Here is a 19,436-nt window from a genome sequence, read left to right as displayed (position 1 = left end):
AGACTGCACACTGGAGTTAGAGCTTGGCCAGGGAACGATACGGGAAGTTATGGGGGACCACAGATAGCTCTTAGCGAAGACGCCTTCTCTTCCATTTGCTAGACCTTTACTTTGGAATTTCACAATGGACCTCTTCTTCCCCAGGTTGCAGGGAACCCTTGTAATGTCCACGTAAAATATTCGATTAACACAAACTCAGAGAGAGAAAAAGTAGAATGGTGGTTGCCAGGGGCAGTGGGGAGGGGGGTTGGGGAGCTGTTGCTTAATGGATATAGACCTTAGTTTTGCAAGATGAAAAGAGTTCTAGAGATAGGTTGCACAACAATATGAATGTACTTAACATTACAGAATGTACAGTTAACATTGGTGCAGACGATAGATTTTATGTTATATGTATTTCACCATAAAAAATATCTTAAAAGTATAAAAAGGGTTTGACTAACAAAGACCCTGTACCTTGCACTTTAACTGTAGCAGACGTAGATGTGGTGCCATGGTCGTTCGTTGCTATGCAGGTATAAATCCCACTGTCTTGGGGCATCAGATTGCAGATCTTCAGGGTGATTTCCCCAGAATCACTAGAGACACCAAAAGGATGCTCTTCAGACTCCAATAATGAGTCAATTGACTGATGGGTAAAATCCCCAGGGTGGGCACAAGGTGTGCTGAGCTGAATCCTCAGGCTCAAGGTCTCATCCCAGCTCTGTTATTTTCCTACACACCTTGGGTGATCACCTTATTTTTCTATATTCCCATTTCCTTATGGGGGGGGGAATTCTTGTCACCCCCAACTCTCATGTTTGTTGTATATGGGGCGTAGGGATAGAAAAGAAGTAAAATGAGATAAGAATTAGAGCAGGGTTTGAAATATATAAAGCCCTATACAATATTACTAGCCTTATTACTATGAGTAACTGTCCTAAAATATTCTCAGTGTCACACATCAATAATAAGTCATACAAGAAAATAGACTGAAGAATGAAAATGTTTAAGTATTTCAAATTCTACATATGGGACCCTCAAAACAATTAAGTGAATTAAGTAAAGGGCAAATTCCTCTACTAAATGCTAACTTCCCTAGTAGTCCCAGTCACAAGGGATAGCACTGCTCAGGAAGAGTGAAATGCAGCAGTCATGTTCAACCCCGCTCCCTCCCTCCAGCTGAGACATACGGAGTCTGCTGGTCTTCAGGATCCTCACCAAGCACTGGCTCTTACACTAAATTCCTTGGGCCCCCTAATCTTAGGGCTTGGCCAGCCCTTGCCATCTTTGCTGGAAATACCATTTCATATGCACAAAAATTAAGTTAATGGATAGGAGTTTGATTCTAAATGATTCTTTGATAAATGTTTAAGCACTTAGGGCTTGTTACTGCATGTCCACTGTAAAGGGTAGTGCACAATAAAGTTCATCATTAGTAGCAATAAATGCTAACACAATGATTGGGAGGCAGTCAACTAGGTTTTGTTAAACAGCCTTTCTGTGTGGAAGCATGTTTATGGCTAGATTTTCTGTTTAGCATTGCATATTTTGGAGCAAGTCTTTTTTTTTTTATTCTTCTAAGAAAATTATTCTTAGGTTATTGAAGGAATTAAATAGATCACTGTTTCACAGGATCCTGAGGGGCACAAAGAACACTGGGATGTTGGGATGGGAGACCCACATTGCTTCCACAAGTCTGGGGCTTTGCCATTTCCACTAACATAGAGATTCTCTTGGGGATCCTTTTGGGAAAGATCAACTGGGTGAATGTAAGTCAGTGACTGCCAGAGCTCTTTGAAGGTATGGTTTATGGTTGACCTGACATATAAAGTTTTACATTTTAATTTATTGAATGTGGGTCCAGAATGCAGTCTTTCCAAACTGTTCTCATTTGTTAAGCCATGTCTACGTGATGTTGAGCAGCATGTGGCTGTGTGCTGGCCATCAGCCAGATGTTTGACAGGCTCCATGGCAGGTTGTAGTGAGCGGTGGAGGCCATACCTAAATCTCCCAGCCCTGGGTACACTGTTGACTCAATTTCTCTCCTAATCAATGCCAAGTATTTGTGCTAGAATAGGACCCAGGGCAGCTGTTCTCTTGGAGAGACTAAGTAACCAGCATGGGAGTTGCACCAAGGAGCTGGGAGTGTCGATGCAGGGCGATCAGCTTACCAGGAGGAGACGGTGTATGTGGCCGAGCTGTTGTCGGTGTCAAGAATGTTCTGGTCTGGACCCTTCCAGGTGATGGTGGGCTTCGGCCGCCCACAGACTTTGCACTGCAATGTCACTGTGTCCCCAAGCAAGCAGGTCACATCCACTAAGGGCACAAGGAATTCTGGGGCCACTGTGGTCAAATTGACATAAATTCACATCATTTAGAATAAACAGAATACACAGCCATTTTACAACACAACCCTCTCATTCCCTACCCACGTGTAACGATTCAAATATCCTTCAGCTTATGTTGCTCAATCATCCATGTCCCATTAACAAGTATTTAAAAGTAATAAATGTTTATTGTAGAAAATTAGGAAGTACAGATAAATAGAAAGAATGAAAAGCTCCATGATGTCCTGATACAGACATTAACAACCGTGAGCATCTTGGTGTATGTCTTTTTGGCTTTTATCAACACACTTTTTATTACACGAATTATACATATGGCAAATTGTAGTCTTTTCTACCTCAACAGTTTATTCTAAACACCTTTTCTTGTCCATAGCACAGAATGACATCACCAATATTTACAGCCTCTACCTCACTGCTGGATTTGCCACAATTTATTTAGCCAATCCTCGTGTTCACAGTTCTACTTTTTAACTCACCTTCTTGGATGAAATTTGGATTTAAGATCTGAAAAACACAAAGAGACAGAAAACTGCTTAAATCCTAAACTACTGAAAGAGAGCAGGAGACTTTGACCCTATTGAGTAAAAAGGAAGCACCATTTAGGGAGATGAAGCCAGGAGCCCAGCCTCTGTTGTTTGTGACTGTATCACTATTGCAGTAACAACCCAGGGCACCTGCTTTACTTTCCTCTCTACTCTGCTTCTTCACGTGCCTCTGGGTGACCCAGGGTCCCAAGCAGGTGTATCATGACCGCAAAAGCTCTTCTGGCTGCAGCTGGCCTCTCTTGCCTGCATTTTACTTCCTTATTGCTCTTCCTCTCTGTCACATGCATAAAAGTCATTCTCCCTGCCTGCCCCCCCCCTTCAACATGCACTCAAGCAATGTGTTGGCACTGATTCCTCCCAGCATCACAAATTTTCAAAAACAGAGCACCTGACATTTATCGAACTGGAATGGTCATTGACCTTAACCACTAACCATTAGCCTAATGGTTTCCTACCAAATGTACCCCCTTCCCCCAAACAGGAGAGAGTTCTCTTCAAGCAGTTAAATGCAGAGCTTGTCTGGTTGAAGGGGAAAGAGAGGTCATACCTGTCCATCCTGTCCCCAGCATGGCCTCCTATAGCCCAAGCTTCCATAGGCCAAATTGAAAAGCACCGACCTGGAGGTTCTGGCCCTTTTTTTGCTGCTTAGGTGAGAAAACCGGACTTAGGCCAACTAAATGACTTGTCTGGTCATATGGCTGGTTGGCAGAGGCACTGCGGGGTGGGGGGATTCTTTACACACACTGTAAAGGCTGCCTCGTGACCCCATGCATCTTCACAAAAGATCGACTTCCAGCTGACTAGCCATGCTGAAAAGTCATCCCTTCTTGATTTTTCTGCCATCTTTTGTTTTACCTCTAATTGTGTGGGTCCAGGTTATAAAAAGCTTGGCGGAGTGAACGAAACATGGGTTTTGGAGTCAGAGAGGATGGGGCTCACCTCTTTTGTTTCATGTGATTTTATGATAACCACTTAAGATTTATGACATCAATTTGCTTCCCTATAAAATGGGGATAAATAATACCTATTGCAAAGTGTTATTGCAAAGATTAGATGAGCAACATATGTCAAGTGCTTAGCACAGTGCTTGACCAATAACAAGTATTCAATGACTACTTAAGTAAAGAACGATTATCTAATTCTAAACATCTCCCTTCTGCAAAGCAGCCTACTGTTACAGTGGCTTTTCTCTTAAGCGTTTGTTGTAAAAGTCTTCTTTCCTTCCTAATGAAGCCATAAAGCTCACGTGTCTTACAAACGGCTCCCTGGGTCATTCATACTTATCTCCCTGTATTTATGTGAACACGTGTCATAAGTGAACACAGTTTCCGTCCTTCCCTTATACAGGATCCATATGGGCCCTTTGGAACAAAGGTGCTACTCCCCCCTTTGGATTTCCGTTTGCAAACCAATTGCCCACATATACCACCCAGCTTTTTCATGAAGTGAGCTGCAGAAAACTCTTGCAATGCCACGTCCTGGGGCTGTGTGTGTTGAGACTGGCCACTGCAGTGTCCTCTGCTAGTCTCAAGAGGCCACTATACCACCGCCTGGCCTTCCTTTAAATCAGTGGTTCGCAGTCCTTAACCCTGGCAGGTTTAGCAGCACGAAAAAGCCTCAGGCCTGGGCCAGGCATCCGGAGTTTTGAAAGTTGTGGCAGGTGAATCAACATGCAGCCTGGCTGGAGGAAAGTTGCTCTATCCAAGGGAACTGGGCTCAGGTAAACCAACTCCCTGCCTCTGAGGCTTTTCTGGGGTGGGGCGGGGGTAGGTGAGGGCATTTGGTGGAGCTGCTTTTCCCACACCTTGAGAGACCCCCACTTTGTGAGGAGACGCGGGGCCATGGCTGGGGGGGGGGGGGCTGCAGCCAGGGAACGCGGGAAGGTGGCAGCATATCACTTGCAGAAGGCTAAGGAGGCCTCGGAGGCCACCTGGCTTAGGGGATGCAAAGAATGATGCCTGCACTAGTCACTTCACAAAGAAAAGGAGATGAGGACTATTTTCTAAATATTATCAATGTTTATCACAAGGTGTTGAGATCAAGGGTGGCTTTTCCCCGTTCAGAAAACATGGCCTCCTCCTCCTCCAGGCTGGTGCCAGGTTTTATGGATACAGATATGCAGGACGGAGGCCCTACCCTCGGGAGTCAGGAAGTGTTTGAATTTGTAGTGAGTTTTTTCTTTGTCTTCTTACCTGGGCTTTCCAAATATTCTGCAATTAGTATCTTACACTTTTGTAATTTTTTCTTAAGGACAAAAAAAGGCACAGTCAGATCCATTAGACTGTAGGTTCTTCAAGGACAGGGGCACGTCCTCAGACCCCTAGCCTGGGTTCTGCTGCAAAATGGGAATTTAATACATGCTGCTTGAATGAATATTTGACCTGTGTCCTCATTTCAGTTCTTCCAAGAATTGAGGACTGGTTCCAAGAATTGAGGCACTAGGTCCTTAAGATCTATAAAATAATTACTTCAGGGTATATTACTAATAATATTTGACTAGGGCCTGTTTTCAAACACAGATGGGTTGCAAGCTTTTTGGAAAATGATTTAAAAACAATAAAATCCATTGCCTCTGTGAGAGGAGGATCTTAGCGGCGTTCCATGCAGGACGGAATATAAACTCCAGGAGCTGACAGAGCACAGAGAATCCAGACCCCAAGCCAGACGTGCTCTCTTACCTTGGACAACATTCTTAAGAAGCTTAGGCCTCAGTTTTAGCTGTAAATTGGGGATAATGGTGCCCCCCTGGAAGTTTGTTTGACACAAGGACTCATTTGTTTGATGAAGATTTATTGAGCAGCTCCTTGGTTGTGGCCAGCAGGGAGTGAAGCAGATATGCTCACCACCCTCGTTAGGCCAAAAGTCTGGTGGGGAAGATGCAATTAAGAGACCTCTGCACAGTGTCCAGGATGGTGCCTGGCTGCTGTTAACGCCCAGCCTGCAGCAGACACGGAGCACAGCCTTCTCACTCGTCCCGCCTCCCCTGTCAGTTAGGGTAGAAACGATACAGGAATGCGGCCAGGTTTGTCCAGTGGCCTGTATTTCCCATCCTGATGGGAATCCACAAGGGAGTAAGGCAGTGATTGCATGCCAGGAGTGCCAGCGAGGAGACAAATGACACTTGGAAGGGGCAAATGGCACTTTCCCACATCATAACACTTTAAGTGGGGTTTCATAAACCTGCACTATGGCAGTATGTCTATAAAATAGCACCCCAAATCACTGCTTAGGGAATTTCCTGCCTTATTCCTCTCTCTCATCAATACCAACTGCGGTTAGTATATTGTTACACACACGCACTATTTAAAAAGCAAATCTTCCGAGTTTGGAGGTAAACTTTGGTGGGGAAGTTGGAGAGAAAGCTTGCCAACAAGGCTTCCTTGCAGGTTCTCTATCTGGAAGAGGCTTGTGGAAGGCATCAGTGTTCATTCCTCTGCCTCTTGGGCAGCCCAAGTGTTGCTCATAATGGTAATAACATCAGTGATTTGTGTAGTATTATATAATTGGCATAAACTTTTCACAAACTCCTTCATTTGCTCACCCAAAACTCTGGGGGGATGTGCCAAGCAGGTGTTATTTGTTCCCATTTCCAGATGAGACAGAGAAGTGCCTGTAAGGTCACAGAAGGCTCCTTCCACCTTACCATTCCATGTACAAGCAAGGTCTTGGGGAAAGCATTGTGACACTTTGTCGTTGATGTCAAAGGCCTGCTTCCCTTTGCTCCCTAACCTGGCTCTCCATCCCATTTCTACCTAGTCCTCCCATTTAAACTCCTCCGGCAAGGACCAAGAGCTTGGCTGAAATCCATGCTAATGTTTTTTCTAACTCTGACCCTGGATTATGCCCATCGAAGATTCCTCCCTCCTTTTTCCTCTTTCTGCTTTTAAGCGATGTGCAGCATGGACTGGTACAGTATGGAGGGTCATGACAGCCTTCTCACACGGTAGTGGAACAGTCTATGTATTTGTCTGTGGCTCCCCATGGACTGCAAGATCCATGTAGGCAAGAGCCTTGTTCACTGTTGTTGCCTCAGAGCCTAGCACAATATCTGGCACATAAGAGCTCCGTTGATATTTGTCAAATCTAAAATACATACATACGTACATAAACAAATAAATAATAAAGTGGTGGGATCCTAATTTTGGGGGGGGGCAGGGAGTTAAGAAAATGTCTTGCCATGAACTTGGAGTGTTTTCCTATTTCCATCAATTGGAATGTGACTAGTTCTACAATCTCATCAGTCAGTCCTTGCCTGAAATTTAGGCAACAGTGATCTTTTCCTCCTCCCCACTCTTCCAGAGGCTGGTACATATGGTCACATGCTTCTGTCTATCACGACATCTTCCCTGCATGCTATTATCCTACCAGACTCATGAACCCTTTGAAGACAGTAGCACATAGCATCTTGCACATAGTGGAAGACCAAGTATTTGCTGAATCAAATTAACTCACCCAATTAATAGACTAGAATTTAGGCCTCCTGACAACCTTGTCTAAGGTGTCAGAGACGTGAGGTATCAGCCCCTGGGGCCAGACGGGTTCATCATAAGCTATACATATTTCTTGAAACCTCACATTTTCCTTCCTTAGAAACAGTTTGAGAGTTCATGGATAGTGGTAGATGGGAAAGAGGAGAGAATGGAAATCGAGACGGATGTGGTAGCGGAGGAAGATGACCCGGTTGCATACACTGCACATGTTCTCTCTCTGGGAGACCCAAATCCAAGAGGGCAAGGCTGGTATAGACAGCATGGCAAAGAGCTGCTTGGGAATCTGGTTTTATTTGAACAGCAGAGGGCGGCAGGTGGTAGCGCTTTCTCCTCAGGGAGAAAAGAACCACCACAATGTGGTCCACTGGCAACCTAGTTTCTTCCTTCTGGGGAGAATTCCAATGTCTTCTTGATTGTCTTCAAAATGGGAAGGCAGCAAGGTAATGGGAAAGAGTTATAGGTAAAATCAACCAGCACTGAATAAGAAGCTGAGCTTTGAAGAAATCTTGAGCCTATTTTTCTTGCCAGTCAATGCCCAAGATTCTGACCCCATGTCCTGAGAGTGAGGACAAAATCCTTGTCTAGATAACCAGGTGTCTATGGACTCCAGAAGGAAAGCACACCCACCCCATTTTTCTCAATCCCTCATCATCAGTCACAAAGCACAGTTCAAAACCATGTATTTAGGAACCAAAATGGCCCAAAGAAACTCAAACCAGATGTTCTAAGCTCAACTCAACTACCTTGAATGAACTCAGAATTTGTATAGCCTGCCTCATTTTTCTATTCCTTTTGTGCTTGTTTCATGGGAATTTCTGTTCAAAAGAGGAAGGGAAGGGATTTTAGATGATTTTAGGCAAGGACATTTGGAATAGATATAAGAAAACCAATTTTTAAAAATTTAGGTATGAGTTCTGGTTTGGAGGTTTAACAGGTTCTTGTTTCTAATTTTTTTTAATTAAATTTTTTTTTTAAGTTTTAGAGAGAGAGAGAGTGCAAGCAGGGGAGAGGGGCAGAGGGAGAAAGAGAGAGAACCTTAAGCAGGCTCTCTGCACTCAATGTGGAGTCCAACAAGGAGCTCAATCCCACACCGCGGGATCATGATCTAAGCTGAAGTCAAGAGTCAGACACTCAACCGAGTCGCCTAGGCACCTCATAACCCTTCCTATTTTCGATCTGGTCAAACCAGACATAATTTTTTTGAATGTTTAGGAAATATCCCTACCTCTGCTTATTTCTAAGTGGACATTAAGCAAGCTGCAATACAAAAAGTTTGTGAATGCAACACAATTCCAAACAGCAATGGGAGTTTTGAAAGCTACATGAATCAACATGTAGCCTGGTTCAAGGAAAGCTGCTCTATCCAAGGGAACTGGGCTCAGGCAAACCAACTCCCCCCACCCCCCACCCCCCAGGCTTTTCTGGGGTGGGGCAGGGATGGGTGGGGCATTTCTTACCCCCGAGTATTTTCATTACTGTCTAGTTCTAAGTATTTTTTCTTCAACTTTGACTTTTCTTCCCCTTTTGACCTGGCTGTAATAAAATGTTTTAAAATTTCCAAATTGTGAGTTTTACAAATTATTTTTGTGACTGATTTCTAACTTAATGGCATTGTGGTTGGAGGACTTGTTCTATAGGATACTAATTCCTTGATTTTTGATGAGACCTGCTTTATCAGTACATGGTTGATTTTTGTAAAAAGTTGTGTTCTTGACAAGAATGTATAAGCACTAGCTGTTGGATATAGGTCTCTATGAATGTTCACATGTCAAACACATTCGCTGTTTTATGGGGATTGCTAGTCTGACTCTTCTTTCCACCCCTTCTCAGTATTTTGGTTAGAGAACATTTGGCATGTCCTTGAAAATAAAAAGGATAAAAATTTGACTTTTAACAGAATAATGAAAAAGAAAACCTACCGCCCATCCCACAAAATAGTTAAAGCAGAAGGTGGTTTATTACTGTGCATGCATGGGTCTCCCGTGCTCTCAGCAGCCTGCAGTTCTGCTCAGAGGGGACTGGGGGTAAGGGGGGTTGCTAGGACTGCCTTTTCATATGGCACATGTCCCACCTGGAAGTCAAGATCTTGACCTTGGATAAAGGTTTTATGGATAAATGTTCTGAGGTCTCATCCCTTAATGATTTGACCGTCCTTACATTCCTATCCCCAAAACTTCTTTTGCTTTTTACTTTTTTATCTTTACTCTTTTTTCACCTACCACTAGGTCTACTGCAACAGCTCTCTAATAGGTCTGCACCTGTTGTTTACTCAGGTGCCAGCTATCTCCCTAAAGTGCAGAATGAAACACACAGACTCTGCTTAAAAACCTACTTTTGTTCTTGTTGACCACTGGGTCAAGTCCAGGCTTCCTAGCAAATTCCTCGAGGCCTTCATAATTTGGTCCCAACTCATCTGTTAGGCTTTATTTCCTACAGGTCTTCTCATGTATCTGAACTCCAGCTACAGACCATATGTTTTTCTCAAAATGTGCCAGGCACTTTCATACCTCAGGCCCTTTGCTCATGCTCTTTCCTCCCACTTTACCCTTCTCCAAAACTGTTTACATTCTAGTAGTCCACCCAACCCAAACACTACCATCATGTGAAGCCAATGATTGTTCTCACAGCCTTCCTAGGAGATAGGCTGTGAATATACAACCTTGGGGAAGATACTTAACCTCTCTCTCTGTGCTCCAGTTTTCTCATCTGTAAAACAGAAACAATGATAATAGTACCTATGTATTGACACTGTTGGGAGGAAAGGACTCAGCAGAGCCAGGTACACAGGGAACACTGATAAACAGTAGCTGCTATTATTATTATCCCAGTGCCTGAGTGGGTGTGTAAATTCCCACTGAATGAATAATGGCCTCATGACTCTTAATAGAGCACGTAAAGTTTGCTGTGTAACGTGAACATTAATCAAAACTGCCTCTCTCTACGTGACTGCATGCTTCTTAAGCATGGGACCTAATCTTATGTAATTTGTTGGCTTTCCATAGTACTTACTGCAGTGCTTTGTGTTATTAACTTTTGATAAATTGAATTGACTAGGATATCATGTTGAGTGAGCCTGTAGGTGAACCTTGACAGCGCTGGGTTGGGGAGGGAGGTGGTGGCCTTCTCTAACAGTTGGCTCTTATAGCAATTTCTCCTGGATCAATGGCACCTCATAATCTCATTAATGTACAACATAAATGAGGTGGTTAAGGCCTCTAGACAAGGGTGACAATACCACAGGACACACATGACTGGGGGTTGCTGGGTGACTGTATTGGCCTGAGAAACCAATTCAGACGTTTCCAACCAGTGTGATTGGGTCTCCTTTCTTGGCTTCTGTGGTTGAACTCCTGAGTCACTGGGGTAGGGTGTGGGTGAGGCCACATCAAGGGATTAAAAAGGTTGTTGAGGAAGAAATTCTCCTCCAACAAGCAGATGTGCAACAAGGGAGGGCCTGAACCTTCTTAAGAAAGTACCTGAACTTCAGTGAGCAGATTTCCTCCATATCACATGCCAGGTTTGGTCTCTCACCTCACCATATTCAAGACCTGCTCTCTCTCTCTCTCTCTCTTAAGTATTCTCTACACCTAACATGGGGCTCCAACTCATGACCCCGAGATCAAGAGTCACATGCTCTTCTGACTGAGCCAGACAGGCACCTCAGACCTGTTCTTTTTGTTGGTTGTGTGACCATGACCTCTCTGACACTGTTTCCTCTAGGAGGGTAAGAAAACCCCATCTTGACATGATCGTTGGAAGGAACAGAAAACATAACAGAAATGAATATGCAGGGGAAGATTTTCTTGTAATTCTCCTAGGAGAGAGAAAATGCCAGCTCTGGCAAGTAAAGTGCCCTTTCCTCAGTGGTAGAATATAAATCAGTCTACACGTAGAGTCAGAACAAAGCTAGGCAACACAAGGGAGTGTCCAGGCCAAACCTATCAGATATATTACAAAGAAAATATTTTGTAAAAATAAAGAGAGGAATGTGATGCTTCACTCTCTTTTCTCCAGAGTTCTTTTCATAAAAAAATTCTTTTTATATAATGCATTACCAGGCATGGGTGGAAACACACTGGTGATGCCAGGAGGCCAGTCACTTGACTAGGGGTGTAAAAGTTTCCTTCAATCTGTGTGGCCAGGTTATGTTGAAGGCATGAGTCTGGGACAAGGAGCACAAGCAGCTGAGGTGGGAGCAGCAGGCTGACTCTTTCAGGATGTGGAAGCATGGACTGGGGAACTGTGGGTAGGGGCAAGGGCAGAACGGTCAGTGCTGGCCACCCAGACCCTTCCCAGGGCTGGTGGTGGACGTTCCAGTCTGGTCTCAGGAGGAAATGTACCCAGGCCATTTCTGGCATACCCGCTTCAAAGCAAGTTCCAGGGTCAAGGCACAGAATCTCGACTTCTTCTGTTGGAGGGTCTCAGTGTTTTCAGTTAGAAGTTCAGGAAAGCGAAGGGTCTCAGAGTCCACTGACATCACGCCTTGGATCTGCACGGTGCTCATTCCACACCACAGACATAAACACCTGGACCCTCAGAGCTATGCGACCTCTCACAGAAACCCGAGACTCAGAAAGGCTAAGTGGCCAAGGCCTCACAGTTGACAGCATGCAGACTGCGATCCAGGCTTTCTGACTCCTGTTAAAGTGTTCTTTCCATGTGGTGCTGCCTTTGTGTGATTTTTTTTTAAGTAATCTCTACACCCAATGTGGGGTTTGAAGTCACGACCCCAAGATCAAGAGTCGGATGCTCTAGTGACTGAGCCAGCCAGGCACCCCACCTTTCTGTGATTTTTATTTAAGTCATACTTTTGCCCTGGAATGCTGGGCAGAAATGATATTCCTCTTTGTTGAGCTGGAAAGTTGAATAAGTTGAAATCCACATAGAAAAACTGGCACTGGAAGGCAGGTCTTCTCATCTGCCAGGATCTGTGTTTTAGATTAAAAACAACCTGGAGATGGGGGATTCTAAGAAGGGAGCAGGATGGTGTAGGTGGGGGGACAATGGCTAGGAGAAGCCAGAATCTGCCCTCAGGGCAGCTTCTCATTTTCAAACTGAAAGTTACAACTTCTCTGCCTCAGTTTCCCCTTCTAAAAGTCTCTGAAGGGCCCAGGGGTGGGGAGGATGTGGGTGGAAAGGAATCGGGGAGTTATTGTTCAGTGGGTACTGTTTCAATTTGGGATGAAGAGAAAGTTCTGGAAATGAATAGCGGTGACAGTGGTACAACATTGTGAAGGTATTTAATGCCACTTAAAAATGGTTAAAATGGTAAATTTTATGTCATGGATGTTTTACCACAATAAAAAATAAGAAAATTAAGGGGATAGGGTTAACTGAAGGTTTCTAAGTTTCTGTCAACTCTCCAAGTCTAGGGTTCTTACCCTGACTGGAAATTTCCTTCCAAAGTATATTTGCCTTTCCAGGTACTTTCTCCCCCTCGTCTCTCAGAACCCTCTCGCACAAGACCCCAACGCTGTTCTTATGCAGAAAGTAACCCCCCAAGCTAACTGTCTCGCAGCTGGTATAATGACTGAGTGTAATGTCTACATTTAGACTGTGTCGTGGATGAGGATGAGGTTGGCTCCTTGTTAAATGGCTGGGACAGAGATGGAACATTTTTGGAATTGAGACGCCTCAATTTGACAGATTGATGTTCTCTGCTAAAAGTGGCATTGGGCTTTTTTTTTTTTTTTAATTAAGATGCATTTATTTAATTGGGCTTGACACAAAAACTGGACAGAGAAACTTCATCCCTGAAGATGAAGGCCCAAGTCTAGGAGGCTGGTTCAGGCCTTTCTACTCCAGCACATGATGTAGGCAAGTGGCAGTTCTGGGGCTGGAGGGCAGGTGCAAAACCTCAAGTCTCAACATGGTCCTCGGATGATTTTCTGAGCTGCATGGGTGTGGGGACCTGCCTAGCCTGGGTCCTAAGGGAAACTGGTACAGCTCAGGGAGGATCCAGCCTTCTCGGAGGTGGGCATTGGCTCAGAGGGTGGGTGCAGATCCTTGACCCTTGCACCCTGGCTCTAACCTGGGCATCAGTGCAGATACTGGGGCAGAGGCAGGACTGGGAAGCTGGCAGGTGGGGATATGATGCTCAGCCCACCATCACATCTGCAGTCCTCATCAATAAGAGGCAGTCAGCAGTGTAAGCTGTACTGGAAATAAATGAATATTAACTTGTTCCTCAAACAGTCTAGTGTCTGATTTTCGGCCTGATTGGATTCTTCTTCCACGTAGAAACATTTCTCTCATATATAATCTCCTCTAGCCCCCAAAGTGTAATCAATACAAGATAAAGTAAGGTGAACTATGGGCAGACCTTTGCCCTTTCTAGAATAGTTATCTCTAAGGTGTGGTTGCAGATCAGCAGGAGAGAGGGGGGTGCCAGACCACCAGAGGATCATGTAGACTGGGAGCCAATCTTGCAGTGAATGGTGGTGTGGCTTGTGTGCTGGGAGTGGGAAGTGGGGGCTGTACCTGAGAATATTCACAAGTGTTTCTCTATAGGGGAAGAAAAAGGATAGATACATTAGAGCAGAATTGCCTCTTTTTACATAACTATATGTTCTTGGAAAGCTTTGTAAGCCAGATTCTTAGGATTCAAGGTGCTTCATTTTCCTCTTAATTAGCATTCAAGGATGTGCCTATAAACCTCCATAAAACAATATGGTGGGACATATGCAAAGACCCAAAGAAACTGCTCCTTAAGAGAACCCTTCAATCCACCAACTGAGAAAAATAGTAAAGGAAACAATTTGATAGTCATATACATGTGGAAGCAGGGGAAAAGAGCCTAAATACAGCTGGGATTGCAATCAACATGCTGGCATCAGGTCAAGGGGTAGGCAGTCAAGAGGGCAGGACTTAGCATTCAGACACCTAGCACGGAGCAGTGCACAGGGTGAATAGGTCGGCATGTCAGCTGGGGTTCCAGGCACAGGGGCTCAGAGCATAAGCCACGGGAGTTGTAGTTCAGCTCAAGGGCACAGGACACACTCTCAATCAGACAACACATATTAGAGTAATCAGGTTCAGGAATTAGGAGTGAGGTTGGGGGCCAGGATGGGCCTGCTAATGATGCCCCAAATTATTAATTTAGCAGCCAGCGGCCTTCAGGAGGCCACCTGTTTCTCAAGCTGAGTCGTTAAAGAATAGCTCTCTTTAGCATACAGCCCTGGCCATCGTTTACCCTCTGCAATGAACACTGCGATAAAGTTCTCCTTACCTATCCTGTGGGGGAATTCTCAACTCATGCTGAACAGGTTGACTTTCTATACCATAATTGCTATTTGTGTCTGAAAATTTTAAGCTAGCAATGCCAAGATGCCTGCTTTCCCGCAGCACCTGCTTATGTGCTCAAATTTAACATGGCAATACAGCACACAAGAGCTCACTGATGCTTAAGAGGATCTGTATGGAGGGAATGTGCAAGGGCAGCATACATACCTACGACAGAAAACTTGGATTAACCAGAATATTTGGTTGGTTTCTAACAGCATGCCCCTCAACAGTGCCAGTTAATTGAAATGTCTGCCTCGAGCATTGTATTTGAAAACTTTTCAGACATACATCAACAAAATTCATGGCTTTCTTCCCTTCAGCACTAACATCCTAATGCCTTTGCTTACACATCCCAAAGCACCTCCCTGGGACCCATCTTATTTAGTCTATGCAAAGGGCTGCAAGCCTTGGATGAATCAGAACCTCAGAAATGTGTTCAACTCACAAAGCAGGGCTGACATATGTGTATGTGCGCATTTACATAGTTTTGCTTCCCTAAACGTATAATGGAGCGTCTGATCACATCAGTTAACTTTCTCCTTTTGCATTGCTCCCCTGGCCCCGCATCGCTCTGGGCCCACTTCTTACACTGAAGAGTGGGAAAGCCACTCTTCTCTCCCTGGTCCACCTGAGCTGAAAAAAGGTCCCAAATTGCCCTCTAGATCACAAATACCTGGCTGTCCCCCTCCTTCTGCCTGGACTTCCTCTACTTACGGATGACATCCCTGACACGGGCCAGCAACACCTAGACTGAGGATGCAGGTGTCACAAGGGGGCTACAAGCTGACAGGTGTGGGCTCCATGGGAGCGGGTGCCTATCCCATGGGATGCAAGGAAAGCAGAGCCAGAAATCTCCCCTGGCTGCCTCATTCTCCAAGATACATTTAGGCTATGAGTGCCGTACCCACTTCCTCCCATGGGGGAGCACTGCATTGACCTACACATGCCGAATTTAGGCCTGTGGCAATACCCACAGCCACAGGTGACCACTGTATCCTGGCAGAACTCTTGCTTTCAACCACTTGTCTCTGGCTTCATTCAACACAATTGGCATCTTCCACAGCTCATTTACCCCTTCTTGGGAAGAATGGTCTTTCTTGGGTTTTTGGTGCATTTCTTTGGGATCAGGTCAAATTAGAATAAGAATAATAAAAGTCCATCCAGTTAAGTGAAAACTTTAGGTCTATACAAAGGAAAATAATTTAAAAAAATACTATTTTGTACTTAGAGGAAACCTTTAAACTTTTGTCTATTCCTGGTGATGGGAACACAGATTTGGAGAAAAACATGTCAATTTCCTCTAAAAGACGAAATGGCAGGGAAAGCCAGCTCCATATTTGCTCTAATTGTCTAGGGTTTGCAAATTCATGAGGGTTGTCACTCAGTGGCAAGCCATGTAGGAGTCCTGTTTCTCTAACCCAAGATAGTTTCTAGCCAAGAAGGGGTCAGAAGTTGATTTGATTTGATGTTCCTGTTGGTGGAGGTGTTAATTCCACTCCCATACCCCCGGAATCCTCCAAGGTAAGAGAGGCCCCTGACAACCTTCTAGTCTCTCAATCTTTAGAGAGACCTCTGCTAAGGCTACAGAAGGAGGCCATTCCAGGGCCGCTTTTACTTCCTGGTGGGACAGCCACCACCCAGGATCCCTAGGGCCAGGCAGAGGCTGCAATCACTCACTTGCTCTCAGCCAGCGATACACAGTGACTAGGGGCCAGGTCATCCACCAGGCCATACCTAGTCCATAATTTTGCTGGGGCCTCAAGGGAGGAATAGGTTCTAGTAGAAGAACCAGATGAAGAGGATAAAGGGGAAAGAAAAAGAGGGAAAAGGGAGGAAGGAGAAACAAATGAAGGAGAAACTATAACTAAAAGGGTTGTCTTTCAACTGGGAACCAGCCACTCTTTATAATGCCACTTTCCACGGGGGGAAAATGTGCTCTAAGTTTCCAGTAATGAAGTTGGATATCTTCTAAACAAAGCCATACCCGCCAAGGAAGGAAATATTAAGTAAGCATTCAAGAGAACCAGAAGTTTTAGTCTTTTTTTTTTTTTTTTTAAATAATCTAGGTCAAGTTTTCTATCAGAATTGAGCTGAATTTTCTTTTTTGTTTTTAAGTTGGGATGGGACACCCAGATATGCCCTAAGATCACAATTTATCCTTGACTGGCTGATCACTTCAGCAAGGTCACTGTTATAGAACACATTTAAAAAGACAATCATTATAGGAAATAGGACAACAATAGCTGCTTCTACCTCCATGCTAGTATTAGGGTCAAGATCATCACACTCTGACTCCTCGGAACTGTTCGTCTCCTTGAAGGGCAGCATGAGGAGGGGGAAGAAAGAGAAAACAGTTAGAACCACAGGCAGCTTTTGCTGGGGAGTGAGGAGAACTTCAGAAAGGCATGAGCAATGGGAAGTTGGGCAGAGAAAAAAACCCAGGTGCTTCTAAGGAGGGGGTGCTGATCACCAAGGGTGGCAGCATGCTCTTTCCAGGGGGAGGAGGCTGGGATTGTGTGCGGCCGAGCATCTCGCAGGAAATAGCAGTGGAAGCAACCACATGAAGCATGAATGCTGGATAATTTAAACTCTTGTCTTCTGTGAGGCTGGACTTCCCAGATGAGAGTGAAGGAGGGAACGCAATTTCTTTTCCCCAAGAAGGACGTTAGAATGGGCTTCGGTTGTTCTTTTTTTTGCACAGGAAGGGGGAAAAGTGCCAGGTAGATAATCACACGCTATAACAATGTTAAACATGAGCAGTCTAACTCCCATGGTCCAGAGTCAGATCTTTCCAGAAGGCCCAATGTAAGAAAAACAGATCCCATCATTCCAAGATGGACAACAAGGGCCTGCCAAAGCTTAGAATCAGTGGGTTCACAGTAAGATGGTGGATTATTACAAAACAGTAACTTGGGCTTCGCCAACGTGCCTCCCTTTCCTGCCCACGTGTAGGCCTGAAAATGTCATCGTCTGAATTCTGGGGAAAAGAAATGAAACTTTACCAAGGCCACAGTGGCCCTTAAATTCCAAACCTCAGACTTCACATGGTTGAAGGTTTGACAGGCACTCCTAATCTCCTTACCCTGCGTGTATTTTCAAACCTAGGATACTGAACGGGCAGCTTTGGGAACTTTAGTATGAATCAAGCATCTTGCATTTTTACAAAAAGAATGCTGCAGATAATTTTGTTATAAAACATGTGCACGGTATAAAGAGAAAGGTATAAAAGAAAATAAAAGATACTTACGTATTTGAATTGAAGTTGCCAGGAGAAACAAAACATAAAAAATAAATTGATCTTGCATGCAAAATCCTGCTAAACTACTTCCCCTCTGGTCCCCACACTGGGAAAAAAAAATCCCCATCCACCCAAATTGCCTCGTGAGAATGCTGCAGGGTGGGAGTAGATGAGAGGTGGGGCACGGCTCTGGAATACCTTACTCACTTTAACAGAGACTTTGTTGCCCAGAATATCCTTGGGTTTACGAGGCCCTGTGGCTTCATTTTTACCCGTGTTCTCCACTTCCGCCCGCTTTCTCATTCGTAGGGTATGCCATGAACATGACTTCCTGTTGTACCAAAAAATGCACCAATCAAAATGGCAGGTCAGGGCAGAGTGAGGCGGTGGGTGGGCTCACCACCCTTGGGTGAGTCAGTAGGTGAGGTGCTCCAGTCAAGCCCCAGCTCCAGAGGCCCCAAATCTGTGTGCCAGCTCATGTGGTGGCTGGTAGCTAGTTGATCTCACCTCCAATAAGAAGTGAGTGAGGATGAGCTTTGACCCCTCTTGAGAGATGTGCCAGGTTGGCCGCAGCATTTGAGGAAAATATGAGTACCGGATTATTAAAATCTACCAAGGAAAGTTTTTATATCATACTGATGATGAATCCCTCGAGGACTGAGGAAGTCCCTTCCTGAACAGTATGGTGGGTGGTGGAAAAACAGGGTTGGGGCGGGGGGGGGGAGTAAAACAGAAAAGATCAGTGTGTTTTATAAGTGTATAAGCTACTGGCACTTTCCCAGGACCAGATATAAAGACCCAAAGGGATGATTTTGAGGTTTTCATCCCATTATTTGTATTTGGGCTGTGGCCACTTCCGCACACTGCACTACAGATAGGACTTTTTTCTGGGGCATTTGACTTGATACATGGTTGAGCACCACTCATTTATCTGGACATTTTAGGATGAAGTGCTTCTTGGTCTATGTCCTCCACATCTCTCAGTGTTTGTGAATAAAAAGCTCTGTCGACCACTAAGAAGTCCTAGAGTTTTCCTGCTGGGAGAAGACCCAATGTGTGCTCTCAAGGAGGTGAGGGCAGCAATCCCCTTTCACACTACCCTTAACTTCTTCCTTCCCACAAGGGGGTTGGAAGCTACTTCACAGACCTGTAAAGAAAAACTCAGAGCAGAGCTCTTGAGTTGCATATATGTCAGGACTCAAAAGACAAAGACAGCAAAAGCCAAGTCACAAAGAACATTAGTGACCCTGGGCAGGCATCCTCAATTTCAGGTGTGGTCACAGAATTTGGATGAAGTTCTATCATTGCCTGGAATAAGTGAGGTTGGCTTTCCTTCAGTGTGTCCTTGTCAAATTTGGTCCTTTGCAGACAGAGCTTGATGAAAAGAGCCTTCAGTAAGGGAGGGAGGAGAGAAGGAGGAGAGAGAGAGAGGCATATGAGATTTAGGAGAAAGGAGAATGTTTCAAAATGCATAGCATCTCCTCCATAAAACTCCATATATGTCAGGAATTTTAGGATGTTCTGACGGTGTTCCCAAAATATTTATCAC

General features: G+C 44.7%; 1 protein-coding gene across 7 annotated transcripts in view; it reads right to left on the bottom strand.

Moving 5' to 3' along the window:
• The window catches only part of KALRN (kalirin RhoGEF kinase), a 598,446-nt gene that overhangs the window by 17,071 nt on the left and 561,939 nt on the right, over positions 1–19,436 (bottom strand). For all 7 annotated transcript variants that reach the window (XM_042954425.1, XM_042954412.1, XM_042954414.1 and 4 more), the window contains 5 exons: positions 18,095–18,218; positions 16,903–16,962; positions 2,807–2,834; positions 2,154–2,325; positions 457–578 (listed from right to left, as the gene is read on the bottom strand). In XM_042954425.1, coding sequence (XP_042810359.1) covers positions 457–578; positions 2,154–2,325; positions 2,807–2,834; positions 16,903–16,962; positions 18,095–18,218 — 506 coding nt within the window. The remainder of the gene's footprint in view (positions 1–456; positions 579–2,153; positions 2,326–2,806; positions 2,835–16,902; positions 16,963–18,094; positions 18,219–19,436) is intronic.

Source organism: Panthera leo, chromosome C2, assembly GCF_018350215.1.
Source record: "Panthera leo isolate Ple1 chromosome C2, P.leo_Ple1_pat1.1, whole genome shotgun sequence".
NCBI classification, from domain to species: Eukaryota; Metazoa; Chordata; class Mammalia; order Carnivora; family Felidae; genus Panthera; species Panthera leo.
Note: the sequence above shows the minus strand (reverse complement) of the source record. Positions and strands in the feature narration are given on the sequence as shown.